Source organism: Eschscholzia californica, unplaced genomic scaffold (assembly GCF_041429995.1).
Source record: "Eschscholzia californica isolate CP2 unplaced genomic scaffold, dmEscCali1.0.p SCAF_4, whole genome shotgun sequence".
Taxonomy (NCBI): Eukaryota; Viridiplantae; Streptophyta; class Magnoliopsida; order Ranunculales; family Papaveraceae; genus Eschscholzia; species Eschscholzia californica.
The window spans coordinates 39,080,335-39,102,558 of NW_028238461.1; the positions used below are offsets into that span (position 1 = coordinate 39,080,335).

General features: G+C 36.3%; 1 protein-coding gene across 5 annotated transcripts; it reads left to right on the forward strand.

Annotated features, from left to right (window-relative positions):
* The first annotated feature begins 1,400 nt into the window (after positions 1 to 1,400).
* Positions 1,401 to 18,913, forward strand: EMF2 (VEFS-Box of polycomb protein). 5 transcript variants are annotated; one of them, XM_086633659.1, is made up of 22 exons: positions 1,401 to 1,515; positions 2,018 to 2,138; positions 3,094 to 3,238; positions 3,400 to 3,455; positions 4,192 to 4,303; positions 4,420 to 4,564; positions 4,648 to 4,698; positions 6,152 to 6,291; positions 9,611 to 9,673; positions 9,793 to 9,902; positions 10,753 to 10,817; positions 11,648 to 11,700; positions 11,805 to 11,858; positions 11,945 to 12,004; positions 14,417 to 14,457; positions 14,541 to 14,677; positions 15,485 to 15,737; positions 16,275 to 16,323; positions 16,545 to 16,628; positions 16,968 to 17,047; positions 17,805 to 17,894; positions 18,488 to 18,913. In XM_086633659.1, exons 2-22 carry the CDS (start codon positions 2,104 to 2,106, stop codon positions 18,597 to 18,599), a joined length of 1,935 nt encoding a protein of 644 aa, XP_086489785.1. In that variant the 5' UTR covers positions 1,401 to 1,515; positions 2,018 to 2,103; the 3' UTR covers positions 18,600 to 18,913. The 5 variants fall into 5 exon arrangements, with proteins under 5 accessions (XP_086489785.1, XP_086489788.1, XP_086489786.1 ...); XM_086633662.1 differs by having other exon boundaries at positions 1,412 to 1,515; positions 3,062 to 3,238; XM_086633660.1 differs by having other exon boundaries at positions 1,502 to 1,641.
* The last annotated feature ends 3,311 nt before the right edge of the window (positions 18,914 to 22,224 follow it).

The following is a 22,224-nucleotide window of genomic DNA, read 5'->3' on the forward strand; positions in this document are numbered from 1 at the left end:
AGCGTATAGATTTCTCTATCTTCCTCGGAAAAAAAAGAGTTATTTCCTGTTTGGCCCCTACTTTGTCACCAGCTTCCTTTATGACCTCCTATTTTCTATAAATTCAAATATGACCCCCCTTTTTAATGTAAATGTCATAACTATCCTTCATATAAATATTTTTTCAAAATAATATTAAATACAAAACATAAATTCACCTCACCTCTCTCTCCACCTCACATATCTCTCCACGCCACCGCTCTCTCCCCACCTCACCTCTCTCTTTCTCTCTAACTCACCTCTCTCTTCTTCGACGAAGGTCGCCGACCGAATTTTTTTTCGGTCGGCGACCTTCGAACATTTAAAAAGAAAACTCTCATCTCCCTCTCTTTCTAAACACTCTGGCGAAGGGGTTTCCCCTTCGCCAGAGCAAGATCTGTTCACGAACATACCTGATCTGTTCGTAAACAGACCTTGCTCCGACGAAGGGGAAACCCTTCGCCGGAGTGTTTAGAGAGAGAGAGATGAGAGTTATTTTTTTTTTTATGTTTGAAGGTCGTCGGGCGAAGAAGAGAGGTGAGTTTGAGAGAGAGAGGTGAGTTGGAGAGAAAGGTGAGGTGGAGAAAGAGTAGGGATGTCAACGGGGCGGGTTTGGGACGGGTTATCTCTTTCCCAAGTCCGCCCCGTTAGTAAACGGGTTTTACCGTTACCGTCCCGATAGTTTATCGGGGTGGGTAATTATTTACCATGCCCGCCCCGACTAAAAATTACTTAACCATTACCGACCCTCCCCACCCCATTTAACATGAAACGGTGCGGGGTGGGTCGGATTTAAACATAAATTTTATATTTTTATTTCAAATAAGTTATATTAATAAAAAAATATATAGATATTATAAACAAAATTTTATAACAGTTCGGTTTTATCAACTATAAACACTACAACTTATTACATAATATAAAATATAAAATAGTTAAATTGATGATATAAGATAAAAAGTTTTAGAAACCTATTGTATATATAATACATAACATATTTAATCGGGGCGGGGCGGGTTTTACTACCTAATCCCAAACCCGCCCCGAACCTGGTAAATAGTTTTATCTTCATACCATTACCAACCCATTTAATAAACGGGGCGGTAAAACCCGTTCCATTAGGGGCGGGTTCGGGCAAAAACCCACCGGTTCGGACCAAATTGCCACCCCTAAGAGAGAGAGAGAGAGAAAGGTGAGGTAAAGAGAGAGGTGAGGTGGAGAGAGAGATGTGAGGTGGAATTCATGTTTTGCATTTAATTTATTTTGAAAAATATTTATAGGAAGGGTAGTTCTGACATTTACATTAAAAAATGAGCTATATTTGAATTTACGGAAAATAGGGGGCCATAAAAAAAGTTGGTCACAAAGTAGGGGGCCAAACAGGAAATAACAAAAAAAAACTCATCTCTCTCCTTAATCCGTTTTCTTTCACTTTTTACATCTTCGCTTTTTGGGCAGGTTGGGCTTTCTATCTCATCCAGCTAGGGCAAAAAATTGGTATGCAATTCCTCGGTTCCTCCTCATCTATTTCTCTCTCTGAAATATATTTTTGTACATTTCTGCTCGTCTCAATGTTTTGATTCAATACATGTTTGATCTCTTCATCAGTTGATCATGTTTCAGGTTTTCTCTTTTTATGCCTGATCTCCTTTTCATTTCTATCCTTTTTGATTTTTGTGTGTTTTTGTTTAATAATGGTTTATCAGCTTGAATTAAGCTGCTAGGTTTTCTGAATAGCTTATCATTTTAGATTTCTGTCCTAAATTTACATTCTCAGCTGATTTTGAAGGATTCAGCTGCAAGTTCTTGAGTTTTGTTACTAATTTGGGTTTAATGGTTAGTCAAATTTAGAGTCATTAGGATAAATTCTCTCTGTTTAATCAGCTCCAGTTGAGTAGTTTCTTCTTCTTCTTAATTATCTATTAAATGAGGCATCTGCATGGTGTTTTTGATTCATTGCTGCTCTAATTCTTTCATCTTATCGTTTCCGCTGGATTAGAAAGAGCATTCTGAAGCTGGAGCTTACAGTTGAAGTTGGAGATCTTATACTGGACATCTACTCAAGGTTGGAGTAGGCGAACCATAATGCCAGGCTTACCTTTAGTGACCCGTGAAACAACGTATGTTCCTCTCACCTCAATGATATTTTTTTTTTGTGTTCGTTACTTGGGAGTACTTGTTTATTCTATATTTAGGGTTTTATACTCATTCGGTTTGTATCAGCATTTGCGTTGTTTTATTTCATCTAGAGAATGCTGTTAGGTTAACAAGTCTGATTTATACATTAGAAATTGATTGCTTAATCAATAAATTGAAGATGGAAAATAGTAACAATAACCTTCTCAAATAATTAAGCTCCTAAATTAGTTTCATAAGAGTTCAGAAGTAAGTATTCGGTGTTGCTCTATAGAGATATTTTATATCTTATTAAGTTTGTATTGTTTTTCTTTCTTGATTTCAACAATTCATGGGAAAATGTAAATACCTCGATGAAAGACATTGGATTTTTTTGTCGACCAAGTCCTAATTGTGGTTTTGAAATCATTAAGCTTACTCCAGAAACAATAGCTCGATTTTTTTTGTCGACCAAGTCCTAATTGTGGTTTTGAAAGACATCCGTAGACCTTCCACCATAGGTAAAAGTTCCTTGTCTTGCATCCATTTCTCCTCCATTTTGAGTGGATGTTTAAACCTAGAGCTTTCCTGCGGAGTCAAAAGCAACAGTGCATGATCTGATGTGTTTGATAGAATAACCTGTCCTCCAAATTTACTTTTTCAGCAAGCATTGTTATACACAAAAGGGTCATAACAAGACATCACGTAGAGTGGTGTTTTATGTATCTAACACTATTTCGTACAAGTGCAAACAAGATCGCGTACAAGATCTCACATTATATCTAGTAAAATAATTGCAGTATTTCATTATCAGACAGGCGTACCGTGTGATCAAGTGTGTGACCGTTCAATACTAAAAAAACTGTCCATGTTACACAGGAAAGTTGGATTTTAGATGGAACATGTGAAATATTTTACTCTTGTGCAGTCGCCTGACATGAATCCTGGTTGCTATTGCAGCTATTCTGGAAGTGCAGACCAGATGTGCCATCATTCTCAGGTTCGTTTATCTCCAGAGGAGCTACTTGCAGCAGAAGAAAGCTTTTCTATCTATTGCAAGCCTGTTGAATTCTACAATATTATTCAAAGACGTGCTGCAAGCAATGTAAGCTTTTATATCTTTAATTATTTCCTTCAATTTTTCTTACTACGTTGTTAATGTGTACCAGAAACTGTAAATTTTGAACTATTCTTTGTGGTTTAGTAGCAACATTTTTTAGGCAGTATTTCTACCTGATTTTGAACAGAACTGTTCTTCTGTTGCAGCCCTTGTTTCTCCAAAGATGTTTAGACTACAAAATAGAGGCAAAACATGCGAGGAGGTAACATATGTTGTTTTGTGTTCAAGTTATTCTCCTATACTGGATTCTGTAAGCACTTGCCAATTCAAAGTTCAAACTACCTTAACATACAAAAAACTAATTACTTAATTATATAAAAAACTAACTTACTGAAGTATATATCACACATCATATGCCTTTCTATCTCATGGTTATATGGGAAAGATGTCACCAAAAGCTGCCAACCGACGACCAACTGAAGCATAGAGGTAGCATCATGGCTAGTAGATGAATAATGTGCAAGGAGTAAGACAAACGTTGAACCACCTATCGAGTATCGACGCATTGTAGAGTAACTAAGAAGGTCTGGAACTACTTCTTAGATTCCATAGGAAGCGCTCGGTGCATCTCCAGGAATGTCGTGGAAGTAATAGAGAAATAGGACAGGCTAAGGAAACCTAAATTAGGAGACTTGAAACTTAATTTCCTTGGCCATCATATGGACAACCTGGAAAGAGAGAAACAACAAAATTTTCAAGGGAAAAGATCAAGACATGAAGAACAATTTGGAAGACATAACAGGAACCTTGTATGATTGGAGTAGAACTCAGAAATGGGCTAAACATAAACTGTATACAGATTTCATGTATAACTAAGAGGCGCTAATGTCGTAACATGTAGCCTCACAGAATTTCCCACTGTAAATATTTTTCAATACATTGATTCTAAGTAAAAAGAATAATACTTCAAAGAGTTTGTTTGTGGATGTCTTTTGTAGGATACAAATGACTGTGTCTCTTTATGAGCATGTGAATGGAGTGCAGCAACAAAACTTTTCGCCTTTGTATGTGATGTTGGCAAGACCAATTTCTGATATTTCAGGACCAGGGGTATGATAGTGTAAAGAATGCATCTTTTTGTTTTTCTTTCTGAGTATGTTCCCTCAATCCCTGTCATTTGGTAAATATATTTTTTTGGAATATGTTCTGAGATGGATTTGGAACAGCATTCTGCAGTTTATCGCGTCGGTAGGGAACGCATAATAGCTGATTACAAGGAACAGACTGAAACACACTTCATTCTACGTGAGCTTCATAAGTTATTAGAACAGATCAAAGACAACAAACTCGCCATTTTGTTGGTCAACTGCGGTAGACACTAATATCAGAACTTGACTACCTCCAATAATTATTTTGGCAGTTTTTCTTAGATCGCCTCTCAATTTTTCTTGTAGGGGAGAGCAGAAGTGCTTCAAGTAGAAGAAGTCCACTCAAAGAGCATTTAGGTATGATATCTTTTCCCTGTTCAATGTCTCTTGGATGAAGATCTACTGTAAAATTGTTGTAACTTCTTTCTTTAAGCAATATGCATGTACTTGGTTCATTGGTCAAAAGCTGACACCATGTCGGTTATAGATCTGAATTCGCCATTGACTGTTTTTTTTTTTTGGATTTTCTAGCTGGCATCTTGTTTATGTTAATATTATTACTTTAACAAAAGAAGGAATAATTATATTAAGATGTGGGGAGGTACATGTATAATACACAAGAATCAGGAAATTGAATGAAAAAGCTATAATGTTACGATGTTGCTTATGGCCTCCAATTTAAAGTAAAATCCCTATAGGTCGCCAAAAGCATCCAAGTATTTTTCTTAGGTCTAAAGTAGAGCAATGTGTGAATCACCACGTCTATGTTATTAGTATCTACCCCTTCTCCCTCAAAGGTAGCTCATAATGAGTCTTCCATAAGCCCTGCAGTTTTGAGTGATGGATCAACATATCAAATCCCAAAGCTTTTTGCAACCCTTTGGGATATGGATGTCCCGGCCAAATAGAAGATCATTCAAATCATTGTGAATCGTCCAAATCCACCCCGGTCTTCCTCCCCTGGTTGTGATCACGGGATCACTTCCTTTTCCACTAAGTGGTAATAAAACAAGACTTTTTCCGGTCTTTTCTTTTCTGTTGTACTACAGCTGTAGTAACCAAGAGTCTTTTTTCCTACTCTCCTTTTCTGTTTTGACGTACTAAAATAGTGTTGCAGTGTTGCAAAACCTTTTTACTTCTCTGTACTCTAGTAAGAGTGTAAGCTTTCTTTCCCCATTTTCTTGATCTTCTTTACTTTACAGTTCTGCTGTACTACAGCAACAGTGGCTGAAATTGAGCCACTGTTGCTGTACTACGATGAGAGAACACTCCTTTTTTCTTTTTTCATTTATTTTATTCTTGAACTTCTTTAATTCTTTCCTTTCCTTTCATCTATATTAACAATGACTAGTCTGAATAACTCGGGCTGGCTCGTAAGTCGTATCTTGGTCGATCCCGACCCAAACTGCTTAGTTCTCTGTGGCGTGACATCATACGCACAAACACAGACACACATCTCTGTTCCCCAATCTCCCAGTTTGTACCATACTTTTTAAATATATAAACCTGGGTGGCAGAGGCTTTTTGGTAATAAACAAAAAAAATGTTTAGAATGGTATTACATGAAATGTACATACAAACACTCACGTTAAACCTACAGAAGTGTCTGGACTAGCCACCAAAAGTATCCCCAAAACGCAAAACAATTAAGGAGTGTTCATGTTACACTTCTGAAATTCTATGTGCATTAAGGAATGCATCAACATTTGTTAAGAAATAAAAATATCCAGAAAACACTGCAGTATTCTTGATTATATACATTATTAGACCACCTAAACGTTGAGTTTTAATCCTATACATCTCCTCACAGAAAATGCTGGTGGATATTGCAAATGGGGCAAAATTTCGGTGGAATCACTCTATTCGTCATGGGAAAAGAGTGGTAACCTGAATTTGGGGAATATATTTGAGATTCCCTCTACGGTGGCTATGCACTCTTCGTTTGTGGAGGTACGTCAAATTGATATTAGTGCTCTGTTGTGTCTCAATCTTTCTCTGAACTGTCTTTTTTTTTTTTAGCATGTCATCAAGGATCACATTTTAACTGGTATGATTGCCTTTTAAATTATTTACGATGCTTAAAGTGCAATATAATAGTTGATATAAATTCAAATTTTATTTTATGTTAAAGAGCCAGCTATACGTTTATTGTTTAATAGGAAACCTCAGATAGACACAGTCGGACAGTCTCTTGGTGTGGGTTAACAAAAAATTTTGCTACTTTGTAAGCCGATCTCTTTTTGTTAATTTGAAATCTAACCGTATGATATAATATCTTGGAGGTGCATAATCGATCAGTCGTATCATACATTTGGAGTTGGCAAGCTAATAACTTATTAATCAGTTATAATTTTTCAGTGACTATTTGACAGTGTTTGTATAATATGTTATACCTGGTACTAGAATTCGAAGTGTTTCGTTGAACTTGACTAAAACATTCTGGTCTCAGTGTCATCTTCAAAGATTCAACGAAGTATCATTTTTGCATGTTTCAGTCTATGTAGTTGGTATCGGTCTCGGTCCGGCCGAAGGCCGAGACCGAGACGAGACCGAGACGGACCGAGATTCTTGGCCGAGACAGCAAGTGTAGCAATTAGCTAATGGCCTACTACTAAGTAATAACTATTAAGTAATATGTACTAAATTAATTATTGCTATTTATATTAGATTCTCGGACGAGACATCAAGTGTTGCTATTAGCTAATGGCCTACTACTAAGTAATAACTACTAAGTAATATGTACTAAATTTATTCTCGGTCGAGACAGCAAGAATTTTCAATGTTTCTATAAGGCATAAAACCTAAAAATTCTATATAGTATCATTGCTATTTATATTAGACTCATTGGGAATATAATAAGTAGTTAAGATTTAAGAAGATAATAAATAGTAGTACACAACTAGGTTTAAGAGTTCTCCAAAAAAAAAGTTGCAAATAATTAGAAATTCCTGTCTCGGTCTCGGGTCGGCCGAGATATCCGAGAAACTCGGCCGAACCCTAACTCGGGGTCTCGGCCGAGTCTCGTCTCGGGAGGGGGCCGAGACGAGACCCGAGATTCTCGGCCATCTCGGCCGAGACCAACCACATAGGTTTCAGTGGATTTCATGACAACTGTAGTGCGTCCGATCAAAATTTTAATATAGCAATTATTTTATTTTCGGTGGACATCACTGCTCGAAATTTAAAAAAGTTATTTGATCTTATTGAACATTTGACCTTTATGTTGCATCATTTTCCATTGTGTTAACTAGTAAATACTCAATAGAATATCTGACTTCACCTATTTCTGATAATAGCATTGCACCTATCACATTTTTATACTACATCTAACAAAATGCTATTAATTTTCATTTTTATATACCAGAGTTGTTGTTAAACATCTCGTAACAAGCCTTATGCTTCTTTAATTGGTTGCTAACTTTCCAACCAAACCATTCAATATATATTCATCATTTATACAAATTTTCTATCATTTCTACTAAAATTTCAACACTAAACAAAATATTCCCACAAAATATTATGTGACAAAAATTTATATTGAAATTTAGTACATGGGTGTGTCTATGTCGTTGTGGAGGTTAGCGAGGCGAGGGGGCTCTTGCGTTCATCTACTTGACTACTTCCTACCAAAAACAAGAGCCATGCTTATAAGTTCATGCTCAAACTCTTATCTTTTGGGTTATTTCCCAAATAACTCCCAACTTTGTGACCGGTTTCCTGCCTAGCCCCCTACATTATAAAAAATACCCAGATGACCCCCTTTTCTAGATTCCGTTATAACACCGTTAATTGGTCATCATCTCTCTCCTCAATCTCATCATCTCTCTCCTCCATCTCGTCATCTCTCTCTCCTCCATCTCATCATCTCTCTCTCCTCCATCTCATCATCTCTCTCTGCCACCTCATCATCTTCACCGGCGAAGGTCGCCGGCTGGCCAATTTTCCGGCCTGACGACCTTCAAACATAATTTTTTTTTTTTAATGTTTGAAGGTCACCGACCGGAAAATTGGCCGGCCGACGACCTTCGCCGGTGAAGATGATGAGGTGGCAGAGAGAGATGATGACTAATTAACGGTGTTATAACGGAATCTAAAAAAGGTGACCATCTGGGTATTTTTGATAAAGTAAGGGGTTAGGAAGGAAACCGGTCACAAAGTTGGGGGCTATTTGGGAAATAACCCTTTTTTTTGAGAAATCGACTACGATCTACGTTAGTCGTTACAAAGCATTGATACATCATGAAGATGTAATGAACACGATAACCGCTTAATTTAAACCATAATGAAAGAGGCCTATAGCCCGACATAATGAAAGAGGCCTAAAGCCCGACAAATTTATTAAATTGTTTACTTTATATATTGCCTAAATTACATAGGATAAGTCTTGATGGCAAACTGCTTCCACCGAGACTCGATCCCACGACCTCATGGGCTTAAGAGGGGTGTCCAACCGTTACACTAAAGGGTGGTGGACTATGAGCTCCATTAGTTGACACATTGATATATTATTTTTTACTTAGTATGTTGTATATTTGTTTCCTGTTTCGGCTCGGGAATTTCTATTTGGCGAGCTGAGGCACTTGCCTAAGCGTGTGATAGAGAACCGTGGGAACCTAGGGGAACTCATGACTCATGACTCATGAGCAGTCATAGGTCGTGGCTAGCTGGGGGACACCTTCTTCAACCCTACTAACGATCTTGTAGCCGATGTGGTGTTGAAACGTAAATCTAACAACATTGTGACATGTACACTATACAAGCCTTATTTTTTTTCTCTTGTAATTATTTTGTTCATGTAAGATGAACTAATATTAGAGAGTTTTTTTTGTTGATTTGAGTCATTGCTCTAGTTCCTATGGAAAATATGTAGGTCACCAGTTGTATTTCTGTATTTGTCTTGGTACTTGTTAGGATAGCTTTAGTCTTCAAGTGGTCCCAAGCCTTACTCATGTGACCAGGCAGGATTTTTATGGATGTTGTTCAAGACATTACCATGCATAGATCAATACCAAATCTTGTTTATGATGATACTGCATATATGATAGTTTGGTAGACAATTTGCTTGATAGTCCATACTCCATAGTCGTAAAGGGAAGAAAATCAACACCTGTATAATCATATAGCTAACATTATGAGTTCTAATACTTTCTCCTCAGTTCTGTTTAAGACCCTAACTGGTGTGTGTCGTGAAATGATCAGCTTGTCGTCTTTGACTGTTTGTAACTTATTTACGGGGTTTTGTTGTTGTAACTTTGTTGTTTTCTTGCAGGCAAGTTATTTGGATGAGGGCAGTTGTATATCCTTTCAGATTCCCCATAACTCGGAAATTACGGTTTGTTCTTCTAGCTTATTGTTTTCATGTAGTTGACCTACTGTTTTGCTGGATTGCACGATTAAGAAAGTGAACGAGTTTTCTACTGAATGAACTATATGTTTCCTGAGTGGGTACAGCAATTGCAAGTTAAGATTTCTGCACAAGAGGTTGGGAATAACGAGAGATCTCCTTATGACTCTTACAGTTACGACAACGTGCCTGCTTCATCATTACCTGAAATAATGAGGTAAGATAGTCAGGGCCATTTTGTTCTTTTTAGTCTATTGCCTATCGTTTTCCTTAATGTTCAGTTACCTTGATATTTATTTCTAAACTTAGTGGGTTTTCTTCTAATAGTAATATATGATGTCTATAATCTAGAAACTTGTTATGGTGCAATTTGTGATATTTAAGACTAAACTAAAAATGCATGTTGTGATTCCAGTCATCATGTGCTGGAAAACTTAATTTCTCAACAATTGTGTCTATGATGTAGCACGCAACTACAAATGAGGCTCACTCAACATCAATATTATTGTTTAGGAGTGAATAGAGATGCTGTAATGGGATATGGATAAGGTTAAGTTGTTTAGGTAGAGTCTAAGTTTGTCTAGGATTAGTGCGATCTTCAAAGGGCATAAAGTCAAGGCAGGGAAGATTGTAGTAATTGTTCAGGCTTCTCTGAACTATTGGAGCAGGGTGTGAGGGGGATAAATGGGCCAAATTTACGTCTTCCTTAGAATTTACTTTATCTTTGGATGCCCTTATAGCTTTTGTCCTTTCGGTTATCACCGCTGCCACTGGGACACACATCTACAACACTTCAGTCTCGCAAACCAACTTAATTGCAGTCTTCGTGGCAAAATAGTGGGTAGTTATTAATTGAAAGTTGTTGGGCCAAACACCATGTTAGTTGTTGGATTTTCCATTGTTCAACATACACATATGTTGAATAAGAAAAGGAAAACCAACATTCATGCTTATTTTTTTTTTCTGTTTTTGTTACTTGAGACCTCATTTTGTTTCTCTCTAGAGCGTGTTTAGTTCGTTTTGTTGCTTCCACCGAGTGTCTGAAATGTTTTTGGTACTTGCGTCAGGTTGAGAGCTGGAAATGTCCTTTTCCATTACAGTTATTATAATAAAACTTTGAGACAGACAGAAGGTACGGTCATCTCAACTTTGCTGAATTATCTTATCTTGAGAATCTTTTGTTTGTCTGGTTAGGTGTTGGCTTGTCCATTCCCATGAATCAGTGAAATTTCGCCAAGACTCGTGAAACCATGTTTGGATGCTAGTGGCATTGACTACATAGTAGATATAGATTTTTCTTTATCTTATTTTCTTTTTGGACGTGTTGCAAGTAGTTAATTCTTTATTGTCTAGTCATTTCTTTCTCTTGGAGCTGACTCAACCGAGTTGTCAAAACTCTATAAAATTCTATTTTACTTTTTTGTTTCGTTCCTACCTAAAAAAGTAGAAGTATTTATTTCTAGATCTGGCCTCTTGGAAAGTATAATCCATATCATAGTGATACATAAAAAAAACATGACTACACCCTTAACCCAAGGACGTTCAACTTCATTCAACGTCTAGTGCCGTGACCTTTTCAATGCTTGAAGAAGTTTCATTCTCCAATGCCCAAGCCAAAAGGAGTTTCCATTTGGCGATTTTTCATTCATTGAGACATTGAGTGATATTGAAGCCACCATTCTTCTGTGAATCTTTAAAACTCCTAATATTTGATGTAATAATTTAAACTATTTGGTGGAGTTACAGGGAAGAGGTGAATGATTTCTTTTATTTGACTAAACTTTTTAATATTTGTAAAACTCAATATTCTTTACACTTTATTATTTAGAAATTCTAATTATTTTATTTCCTTAAATAATAAAAAAACTCTAATATTACATGATATAATAATGAAATACAGCAGATCCCTTTAATGTAGCCCTCGACTACATAATCTTCTAACCCAATTATTTTCAAATGCAGTTACTGAAGATTTCACTTGTTCTTTTTGCTTGGTTAAGTGTGGGAACTTCAAGGTTGTACAATCTACTTTTGTATCTATCTTAACTTTTCTTGTTTCTTTTTGGTTATAACGGATCATCTGATATTTCATATTTTGTGCTTTTAATTGGGTTTGTAGGGTCTGAAATTGCACTTGGATGCATGCCATGATCTATTTAACTTCGAGTTTTGGGTTGGTAAACTTCTGGAATCTTCAGAAATACAAATCTTCGGACTCCAATTGACCTTCAATTTGAACTTTGTCTTATTATTTTATAGTTGACAGACGACGTCCAAGCTGTAGATGTTTCGTTAAAAACTGATGTTTGGAACTCTGAGGTCAGGACTCCAATCTATCTTTTTTTTTTGATAAAATGACTCCAATCTATCTAAAAACTACTCTTGCAGTTATAATCAATTTTGCCATTATTTAATTTGTAGTTGTGTAGAAATGTTCATGGAATCTGATGTGATTTTAACTAACGTAAAAAAAAAAAAAATAGACTAACTAAATCAAATCAAAACTCAAAAGTCTGCAATACATGGGTAGTATAGCACAAAAAGTGAGGTCGATCCGAAAGAGAGTAGTGAAATAAAAAACCAAATTTGGAGTTAAAATCTAAGTTAGGAAAGATGACGGACAAGGAAGGGGTATTTGAAAAATAAAATAGAAAAGGAATGAATTTAAAGACAAAGAATGATAATACAAGAGATAAATAAGATTGTTCATGGAATCCTAATTTTCATGTTTGACTAAATAACAATTACCAAGGCTTATTTTTGGCTGAAGGCACCACATAAATAAGATTTTTCACAAAGAGGACACACACACATCACCCTTAGATTTAATCCCTACAATATCTCAGGGTTTGAAAAGACTAAAAAGATATTTATCTATCATTCGAAAGAAGACCCATTCTCAAGAACAATTTGGGGAAGGTTACATAAATACTAAGCTCTCATTTTAGTAGAGAAACTATCAAGAGAGAGAAAAGGTGAGAAATCAGCTGGCTTGAATGTGCAAAGAAAAAAATATTTGAAGAGAACGAGTCTGATTTCAGTTTATAAGTTGTTTGTTTGGGGATTCCATGAAAGTTGGCTTGATTTCCCTTCTTTGTCTCTTGAATTCCATTTTGCAGTTTTATCTTATCGTCATTCCAGCAACCTATAGGCCGTAGTTTTTTCGAATGAGACAACAGCATGTGCTTTTGACAACAGCATGTTATATACAATTACCATTTTTACCTAACCACACTCACGGTTATTCACACTCACAAAATAGACCCATTTTTACCCTCATACACTCCCTTCTCCTATACACACACATTTTGGCCAAATGGCTTGACCAAAAGTTCACTTCCGGATCAGGTTGTTCGTCTCTCCCGTTCTCTCTTTAAGGGTCGGAAAGATACTACCGACATATAACGTATCGTCTCGGTTATAGCCCTGCCGACGATGGGTACCAAAGTTGTACTCTAAAGGTCGGAAAGATACCATCGATGTGTAACTTATGGCCTCAGTCAGCGGTAGCGTTACCGATGGATAACAGAGAGCAACATTTGCTTAGAATTTGGTAAGTTTTTCTTCAGTAAGATGAGTACTGATGTTGTGCACCAAAGGTCGGAAAGACACCACTGATGTGTGTAATGATATGCCCTCGGTAAATGTCCTACCGACGGAGAACAAAGAGCACCATTTGTTTACAAGTTCGAAATTTTTTCCTGTTCATAGGAAGGTACTGATAGGGCACTCTACTGTCGGAAAGATGCCACTGATGTGTAACATATGGCATCAGCGATATTCGTACCAACCGGTTACACATTATATCGCTATGGAGCGTACCGATATGTTCCGTTGTATATCGGTAGCTTCCTATCGAGTCATAATGCAACCTATGGAATTGATAGCCTCATGAATTTGTTTTTTGCTTTTCAAATATAACACCATTTTCGTTGAAAGAAAGCTTAAAACGAAGATTCATGGGGTGTTTCTATACCATTTTAGTAGGTGATATTTTTTTGTCTTCGTAGTTTTGTCTGGATCAGAAGAAGAATTTGAAGTTTCTCTCTTTTTCATAATTTTCACCATTAAAACACCAATACAAAGCTTCAATAATTAAAATATGATCTTAGTGACAGATAATGATTTGATTTCCGGATGTTTCCACCTACAAAGAAATTCTGAGGTAGAGAGTGTGGTTAATGGAGTACCTGGATTTTGGGAGTGGTGGAAGATTTTGAGAATTTTTTTAATGAGCTTTACCAATATTGACTTAATGGTGACTGGTGAGTGTGAGTGAAATTCAACTTGGTTAAGACAAATTGACCAAGTCAACCTGAATGTGATGTTGGCTGGTAAAACAGGTGAGTGTATATAAAATTTCCAACATTAAAATAGCAAAAAAGAGGTCTAACTTTGAGGTCAATATAAGTGATACTAGCGTACCAATATGGCAATATCGGGTAAACTTATAGGAGGAAGCTTCTAAGAATGTTTATGAAGGATGAAGTGAATAACAAGGGGCAATTGTAAGTAAAATTTAGTTTCATTATTCTGGTCGAGTGTTGCATCCCCTATGGGGTGTACGCACCTAGCATTTGCATGCATCAGTTTCGTGCTCAATTAGTTTGTTAGACAGATCTTTGTTTTTTTTCTTTCATTCTCAATGGAAACCACATTATATTACTGATTAAAATTATTGAAACTTGCACTTGTTTCTCTGAAAGTTTCCTCTTTTAATTTCTCTTTTAGATCGTTGAGGACGACCCGAAGTTAGAACCATTTAAATTCTGGTAACTTCTATAGTTGGCTAAACTTGGCTTTGGAAGTTGGTTGTATGGTTATTTGGTTAAATGGTTTAGTTGTCAATTTGTAGCTCCAACTCACGAAGACGGAGAAGATCGAAGAACAAATATCAAAACGAAAACCATGTGCGTCCACTTATCTTGAATTTGGACTCGCCTGAAGTGAATGGTATACGTTCCTGCAAGTCTGTAATGGACATGGATGCTGGTATGTGTCTAGATCCTATTCATACAGCATGTCTAATGGATGTTAAGCCTACAACTCTACTCTTTCAGTAAAAGTTGAGAATGATTTGGATGACTAAAATGGTAGCAACACATCTCATGATCTTGCGTTTCCAAGAAAAGTGACCAAGCTGTCAAACATATATGCAATATAAAAAGATGAATGCATTTGAGATAGTTGTAAGAGCACCTTTTTAGTTAACATATAATGACCTATTCTTATGGCCCAACATCTTGAACTTGGCAGGATTGTAGATTTGTAGCAATCACAATGAATATAGGTGGAACTCGTCTTTTCTCATTTTGTATTGTAATGCCTTTTTTCTCTTTCATTTGGGACTTAGTTTGTTGGATACTTCCATAAGATTATTTTATAGTTGTCCTCTTTGTTTTGGCGATCAATGATGATTTCGATAAAGAACTCAATAGACAAGTAAAGCTCTAAATCCAAGTTAACAACGTGTACAAGCCATGGTAGCCTTCTGTTCAACTTAAAGATTAGGTTAAGGCACCAAGCGTGCTTGCTCAGAATCATCAATTTTATCGAGCCTACGAAATGTACAATCTAGATTAGATAATCATTATACGAGCAATTGTGGTCCAAAATATTTTGATTGCAAGAACAATAAAATAGCAGGTGTTCTTCCTTTCTTTGTTGCTATAGTGCAGTATTACCTTGCTTGGTGGATGGTATCTGTTTTATCCTGAAATCTTCCTTTTTTACTGTATCTGTTTTAGAGTGTGCTAAATCGTTAAAATCTTCCTTTAACATCGTTAAAATCTTGCTCAGATGCTAGTTCAAGTAAAGAAAGGGTGAAGAATCCGAATCCCTTTTTCGGTGGAAATGATTGGCAGAATGCAGAAAGCAATGGCTCTGAGACTGCCTTTACCGAGGTCATGGAGCGTGTTGGATCGAGCCAAAATGTTACAGGTGTTTCAACTGCTACAGCTCCGGGAATTCCGGAATGCAGTCAGCAAGCACCTCCTATGCTACAATTTGCGAAGACGAGGAAGTTATCAATTGAACGATCTGACCCAAGAAAGTATGGGAGTCTAAATATATGGGCGTATAGTTCTTCTGTTCCGAATGTTTTTTAATCGCCCCGTGGATAGGGACCACCTCTATTTTAGTAATTGCTCTTTTTTTTTGTCTATGAAATATGAACCATAGCTGCTTTTGCGTAGATATATCGTGTCTATATTATCATTCTATAACCTTGAACACTAAGCAGATGCTTACCATGGATTTGACACTTAGCAAGTGCTTTTTGTTCCCTGCATGTCTAATAAACACTTCATTAAGGAATCAATATGTGCATAAATCGGTTTCTTCTGGGATTGGAACTTCCAAGCTCGGAACTCTCTCTCTCTCCACAGACCCATGCACAATTACACTATCATTACCAATAAAATGGAATGTTGCTTAAGGGTGATAATTGGACATTTAGGTGCCAAACTGACTGCACACAGTTGTTCCTATTCTTCATTGATGCACTTTCTGTTACTGATTTTGGTAATTTCTTATTAAGTTGAAATTTAGATTCTTACTTCTACTTAAATGATCTTATTATCTTTTGCAGCCGTGTACTCCTGCAGAAGCGACAATTCTTCCACTCTCATAGAGCTCAGGTAATAAATAACTTGTTTCCAAGTTTATGATAACTTTACTCTTGTTCATAAATAGAAACTATAATTTGAATCAGTTGACTCAGCCTACCATTGATACACTTTAAAGAGTTGCAGAGTAAAGTGCGAATAATACACAGAAATCAAGGAAATGATTTTAACACCTTATATTGCTCTAACCATGAATAAAATCTTCTGATAATGCATACTTTTTATGCTTGAAGCCTATGGCATTGGAGCAAGTTTTGTCCGATAGAGATAGCGAGGATGAAGTTGATGACGATGTCGCAGATTTTGAAGATCGAAGGGTATGTTTGGCCATTCCGACTAATTAATTTTTCTTTATTTGTTTCTACTTTCTTTTTCTATCAGCACAAATTAATTAAATAACTGTCACTAATAACTTGAGTCGTGACTCAGTTACGTGCCTGCTGGCATAACCGGTCAAAGTTGTTAGTCGGACTGGGTCAAAAGGCAACTCTTAGTCACATTGGTTGTATCCTGAGTTACGAGTAGCTCATCGTTAATCTGCAATTCGCACTACATAGATAGCAAGTAGTAACCTAGGCAACAGAGCTGGTTGTTTACATAAGAAGTCAGTATCGAGTAGAAATGAATAACCATTGAAACTGCTGGATATTTTGCAGATGCTTGATGATTTCGTTGACGTGACCAAAGATGAAAAACAGATTATGCATCTCTGGAACTCATTTGTGAGGAAACAACGGTAAACCCTTATCATATTTCTATTTACTAATTACCCAAAGCTAATGTATCTGAGCTTTTCTTATGTCTTATGTGGCTGTATAAACATCACACTCTAAGTTTTAACATCAATCTGCAAATCTGTAAGAACATATTTTGGAACCAGTAAATTTGGGTATGTATCTTGAAGCAAGTTCAAGGGAAAGGAAGTTTTGGTGATTAAATATATTATAGTTTTTCCCTATGAAATTGACAGAGAAAAAGATGATGCCTGATTTATGTGCTCAAATATAATCCCTAATCATGAGAACGTGTTATCTGTAGATTCTGTAGTTTCAGAAAAAGGAGAATGTGTCACCCTTAAAATGCTGGAGCTGTTGCTTAGATTTGGAGTTTTGGAGTTTTTATTGATGTTCAATCGCATTTAGACAAACATGATATTTTAGACAAACATGATATTTTAGTAGATATTACAAATAATAAAGGGAAAACAGATTTGTTCCTGCTTTCCTAGAAATTGATATCATATGTTATGAGTTTTGGAGTTTTTATTGATGTTCAATCGCATTTAGACAAACATGATATTTTAGTAGATATTACAAATAATAAAGGGAAAACAGATTTGTTCCTGCTTTCCTCTCCATGAATTGGTTTCTTTCATTTCTAATTCTATTGCCCTTATATACTGGCTGATAATCATTACCAGTTCGGTGGGGAAAGCTGTCTCTTTTCCCTTTCATTTAATAATTAAGCATGTTTGTTGCTTGTTTGTGGTGCAGGGTATTGGCAGATGGTCATGTTCCGTGGGCTTGTGAAGCGTTCTCGAAACTTCATGGCAAAGACCTTGCTCATTCTCCAAAACTAATTTGGTACCTTTTTATTGCCTTATTTTACTTGGCTAGTGCTAGCTTTTTCCCTTCAAATTTTTGCATCTTACTGGTACGGATTTGATTCCTCTCAAGTCTTAATCATCTAAATATCTCTTATCCACATATAATTTGATCAAAGATAAAATAGTAATTTCAACTGAACACAGATTTCAAATTATTAGGACAGACATGGGTCCAAAATAGCGTTAAGTAAGATATTTCCAGCGAGCTAGATTCCGCGACTCGGAATAACCCGAATTAGGTCTACTTAGACCTCGGGTCAGATTCAAATCTGCAGTAGAAATACTACTTTAGTGTGTCAGCTTGTGATCCATATTGCATAAACAAATCTTTAGTGACAATAAGGAACCAATTGCAAGCACGCAAACTTCAGGACGGGCCAGTGTCCTGTATTCCTGGTTTTGCCAGAGTTCCATTGGCCCTTGATTTGGCGATTTATCATCTCATATACTGTTCTTTATTCAACATATTTTGGACCCTCTGATTGTCAAAAAAAAGAGAAACAATATACAAGTACCCGGACCGATCGTTCAGAAACAGAGTATTAATTAACATTTTTATTGATATTTCAGGTGCTGGAGACTATTTATGATCAAATTATGGAATCATAGCCTCCTGGACGGCCGAAGCATGGACATCTGCAACAGAATCCTTGAAAGGTATGAAGGAGAAATAGGTTCTTAACCAAAGAAATCAAGCAAACCGATAGAACGTGGAAAAGCAAATCAGATGATATACTAATCTCATGTCCTACGTTTTGTTCGTCGCTTTTCTCTTCCTCATGTTTTATCTTTCAATAGTGGTCAAGAAGTCAAGTTCTTATTCTTCTACATCTGCCAGAAGTAGAAAAATCACATGAGAAGAAGTTTATAGTTTAGATTCTGAAACTCAATTTTTATGTATCATTACTTCTTTGTCTAATTTTAGATCTGACAAATTAAGTGATCTGGTTTTCATACTAATTGAATACTAATTATGCGATTTAATCTGTGTGACAATGACTTTTTTCTATTTTTTTTATCTATTACCGATTGAGCTAATAGTTAATCACATCAGCTATCCTCATTTCTTTTTGTGGAATCTCACTAGCTGAGAATATTTCTTTGGTAGTTTTTCATACTCATTAAAAAGTCGGTATACTCATAAATCCATGTTTGAAATTTTCTGTAGAGATTAAAAAGTCCATGTTCCTATGGAATTGAATAGTTTATGGAAGAAAAAAAATGGAAAATTGCACCAGCCGGGAATACCGTGGCAGGGTACTATTCTACCACTAGACCACTGGTGCTTGTTGGAATATTCCGTCTACCATAAAAATTAGTGCAATTTACTTCTTTTTATTTGTTTTTTTTGGAAATTCTTCTTTTTATTTGTTGAAAGTGCCCTATACACTTGAAATGTGTGGAGATGAAATGAGTTTTCGTTTTGTTTCTTTTGTTCATATGGGTTGAGATTTTGACATAACTATACTAAATGAATTTAAGGCTACTTTTTCTCAAACGGTTTTAAACAAGAGGACCAATATTAAAATGGGCATGGTCAGGGCCGGTCCCACAGGTGGGATTTTGACCCGGAACCCGCCCACGACCGTCCTAATTTGAAGTGTACGTGACCATCTGATGTCCGAATCGGTCTGTATTCGCCCGACTGAAAGAGCTCAAGCTGACGGACGCGGGCATGTGTCTTTACCCGGTGCCGACTGAGTCCGCCCGCTTATATAGTCCGGCAGACCGAACGCGTCTGTTTATCCTACCCGTTATACTCGTCCGTTTATCCTACCCGTTATGCCCGTCCATGTATCCTACCTATTATACCCGTCCGCTTATATGATTGATTTTAAGCCTTTAGATTTGCAGGGTTAGCTACAACTTTTAGATTTCAGGAGTAAAAATATGTAATTCTAGAAATCATTTTCTTAATCTTGTCTTTGCCTCTACACTTGTCTAGTCTCTCTCCTCCAAAATCTCAATAGCAACCCTAGAATCCACAATACACCGATTGTAATCCGAAGAAGAATATAACCGATCGTAATCCATGAAAAATCTCGATGATTATTTTTTAATTTTATTCATTTACTTTTTGGAATTGTAAAGTGGGAGTTTAGAAAGTTGTATTTAGCTACAAAACTGTTTAATTTCGAATAAGAAATTTCTTTATTTGTTCATTAGTAACCGGTGCCCGACCGACTGTTACCCGGTTTGCCCGGCTATCAAAACGATCACGGACGAACACTTTGTTGGAAAAAAATCTGAATTGTCCGCTTGTTTTTTCCAGATGTCCGAGTGGACACTTAAGACTTCTGCCCGTTCCCCACGAACCGGTTGAGTTAGTGTCTGTTTCCCGCCCGTCCGACCGATTCTCACCCCTAGCCGGTCCTGATCAGATTTTAGAGGCCCTAAACGAGTTTTAAGAATGTGACTTACACACGTTTTACAAGAAAAAGATTGTATATCATAACTTTATACATTTTCTTTACACATACGTGAAGTTTAAACATGAAACTTGTGTACATAACTTAGTCTGGATCGAACGATCTGATTGAGTTACTCGGAAAGTGGTTCGGGTTCGCGAAAGCCTTCGTTGGTCCTTAGTCGATCTCCCAATCAAGTGGTTCAGCGAATTCAAAACTCGATGAGTCAGTAACTTCTTCAGTTTTTTTTTAAATCAAAAAAGTAAAGTATTAGAAAATGATTCTCTGAGAAAAGAACCACATATTTCAGCCTCTTTTCTTGTGCTTGTGGTGATAATGTTGGTTGCGGTAGTAGAGGTTCAGTAATGGTGATTGTGATGTTAAGGTTTAGTATTGGTGCTAGTCATGGTGGTGAAAGTGGTGGTAGTGGAAGTACAAAGGTAGAGGTTAAGTAATTTTAGTGGTGGTAGTGGAAGTACAATGGTGGAGTTTTAGTAATTGAGGTAGCGGTAGAAGTGTAAACTAAAATAACTAATGGTGGTGGTTGTGGTGTTGAAGTTTAATAATGGTGGCGGTAGTAAAGGTATAGTGATAGAGGTTTAGTAATCATGGTGGTGATAGTGGAGGTAGAGTGTGGAGGTTTAGTGATTGTGTCGGTGGTAGAAGTACTGAGGCTTATGCGTGGGATCGAATTTGGGTTTTTCGAACTCTTGAACATGCTTTCTACCAATTGAACCAAATTAGACTATTTGTTGCTTTCAGTAATTATGTTATATAAATAAAATAAGTCGGAACCCCCTTGATTCTTTATTTGCAGTCTTTGTGTAAGGCATTTTGGCCCTAGGGGCCGAAGTGAGGCTTTGTCTGCTTGCCCATAGAGTCCACCGCGGCTATGGTAATAGAAATAATTACATCAATAGTGTACAGTGTTAGAATTTTGAGTCAAAATAATATTTAAAATAATTATACAAATTGATTATTTAATAATAAAATATAATTATTTAATATGATTATTATTATTATTTAAAATATAATTATTATTTTTTTGTTAAGAAATCGACTACGATCTACATAAGTCGTTACAAGATATTGATATATCGAGACGATGTAATAACCACGACAATTCCTGAATTTACACTTCCACGAAATCAAACCTGAGACCTATGCATTGCAGAGTATATGCACTGACCAACTTAGCGACTAGTGGTTGGCTAATAATATAATTATCTGAGTGTTATCTTTCTTTGTTGTTTGGATAGAGTCATGACATAAATCCGAACTGGATTCTTTATCGAGAATCGGTTATTTCTCTTGAGAGTCCGCGAAAGTCTGAGGCATTCAAATCCAGACATTTGAGAGTCCACGAAAGTCTGAGGCATTCAAATTCAGACATTTGAGAGTCCACGAAAGTCTGAGGCATTCAAATCCAGACATTTGAGAGTCTATGAAAGTCCGAGGCATTCGATTGTAGACAAAATATGTCCCAGACTTTGGTGGACTTCATAGTTTGATGAATTTGTGAAGGATTTGGGACAAATTTGGAAGCCAAAATGTCTTTCAAAAAACAAGAGACATTTGAAGTCCATCATGTGATCAAACAACAATAATAATATTAAAATAATAAATGTCTACCAAATGTCCATCAATGTCCACAAATATTCACAGATGTTTACGAAAGTCGAAAAATATATTTTTGAAATGTTAGTATAAATATATTATTTCATGTGATTAAACAATAATAATAATATTAAAATAATAAATGTCTACCAAATGTCCATCAATGTCCACAAATATTCACAGATGTCTACGAAAGTCGAAAAATATATTTTTGAAATGTTAGTATTAACATATTATTTCATGTGATTAAACAATAATAATAATATTAAAATAGTAAATGTC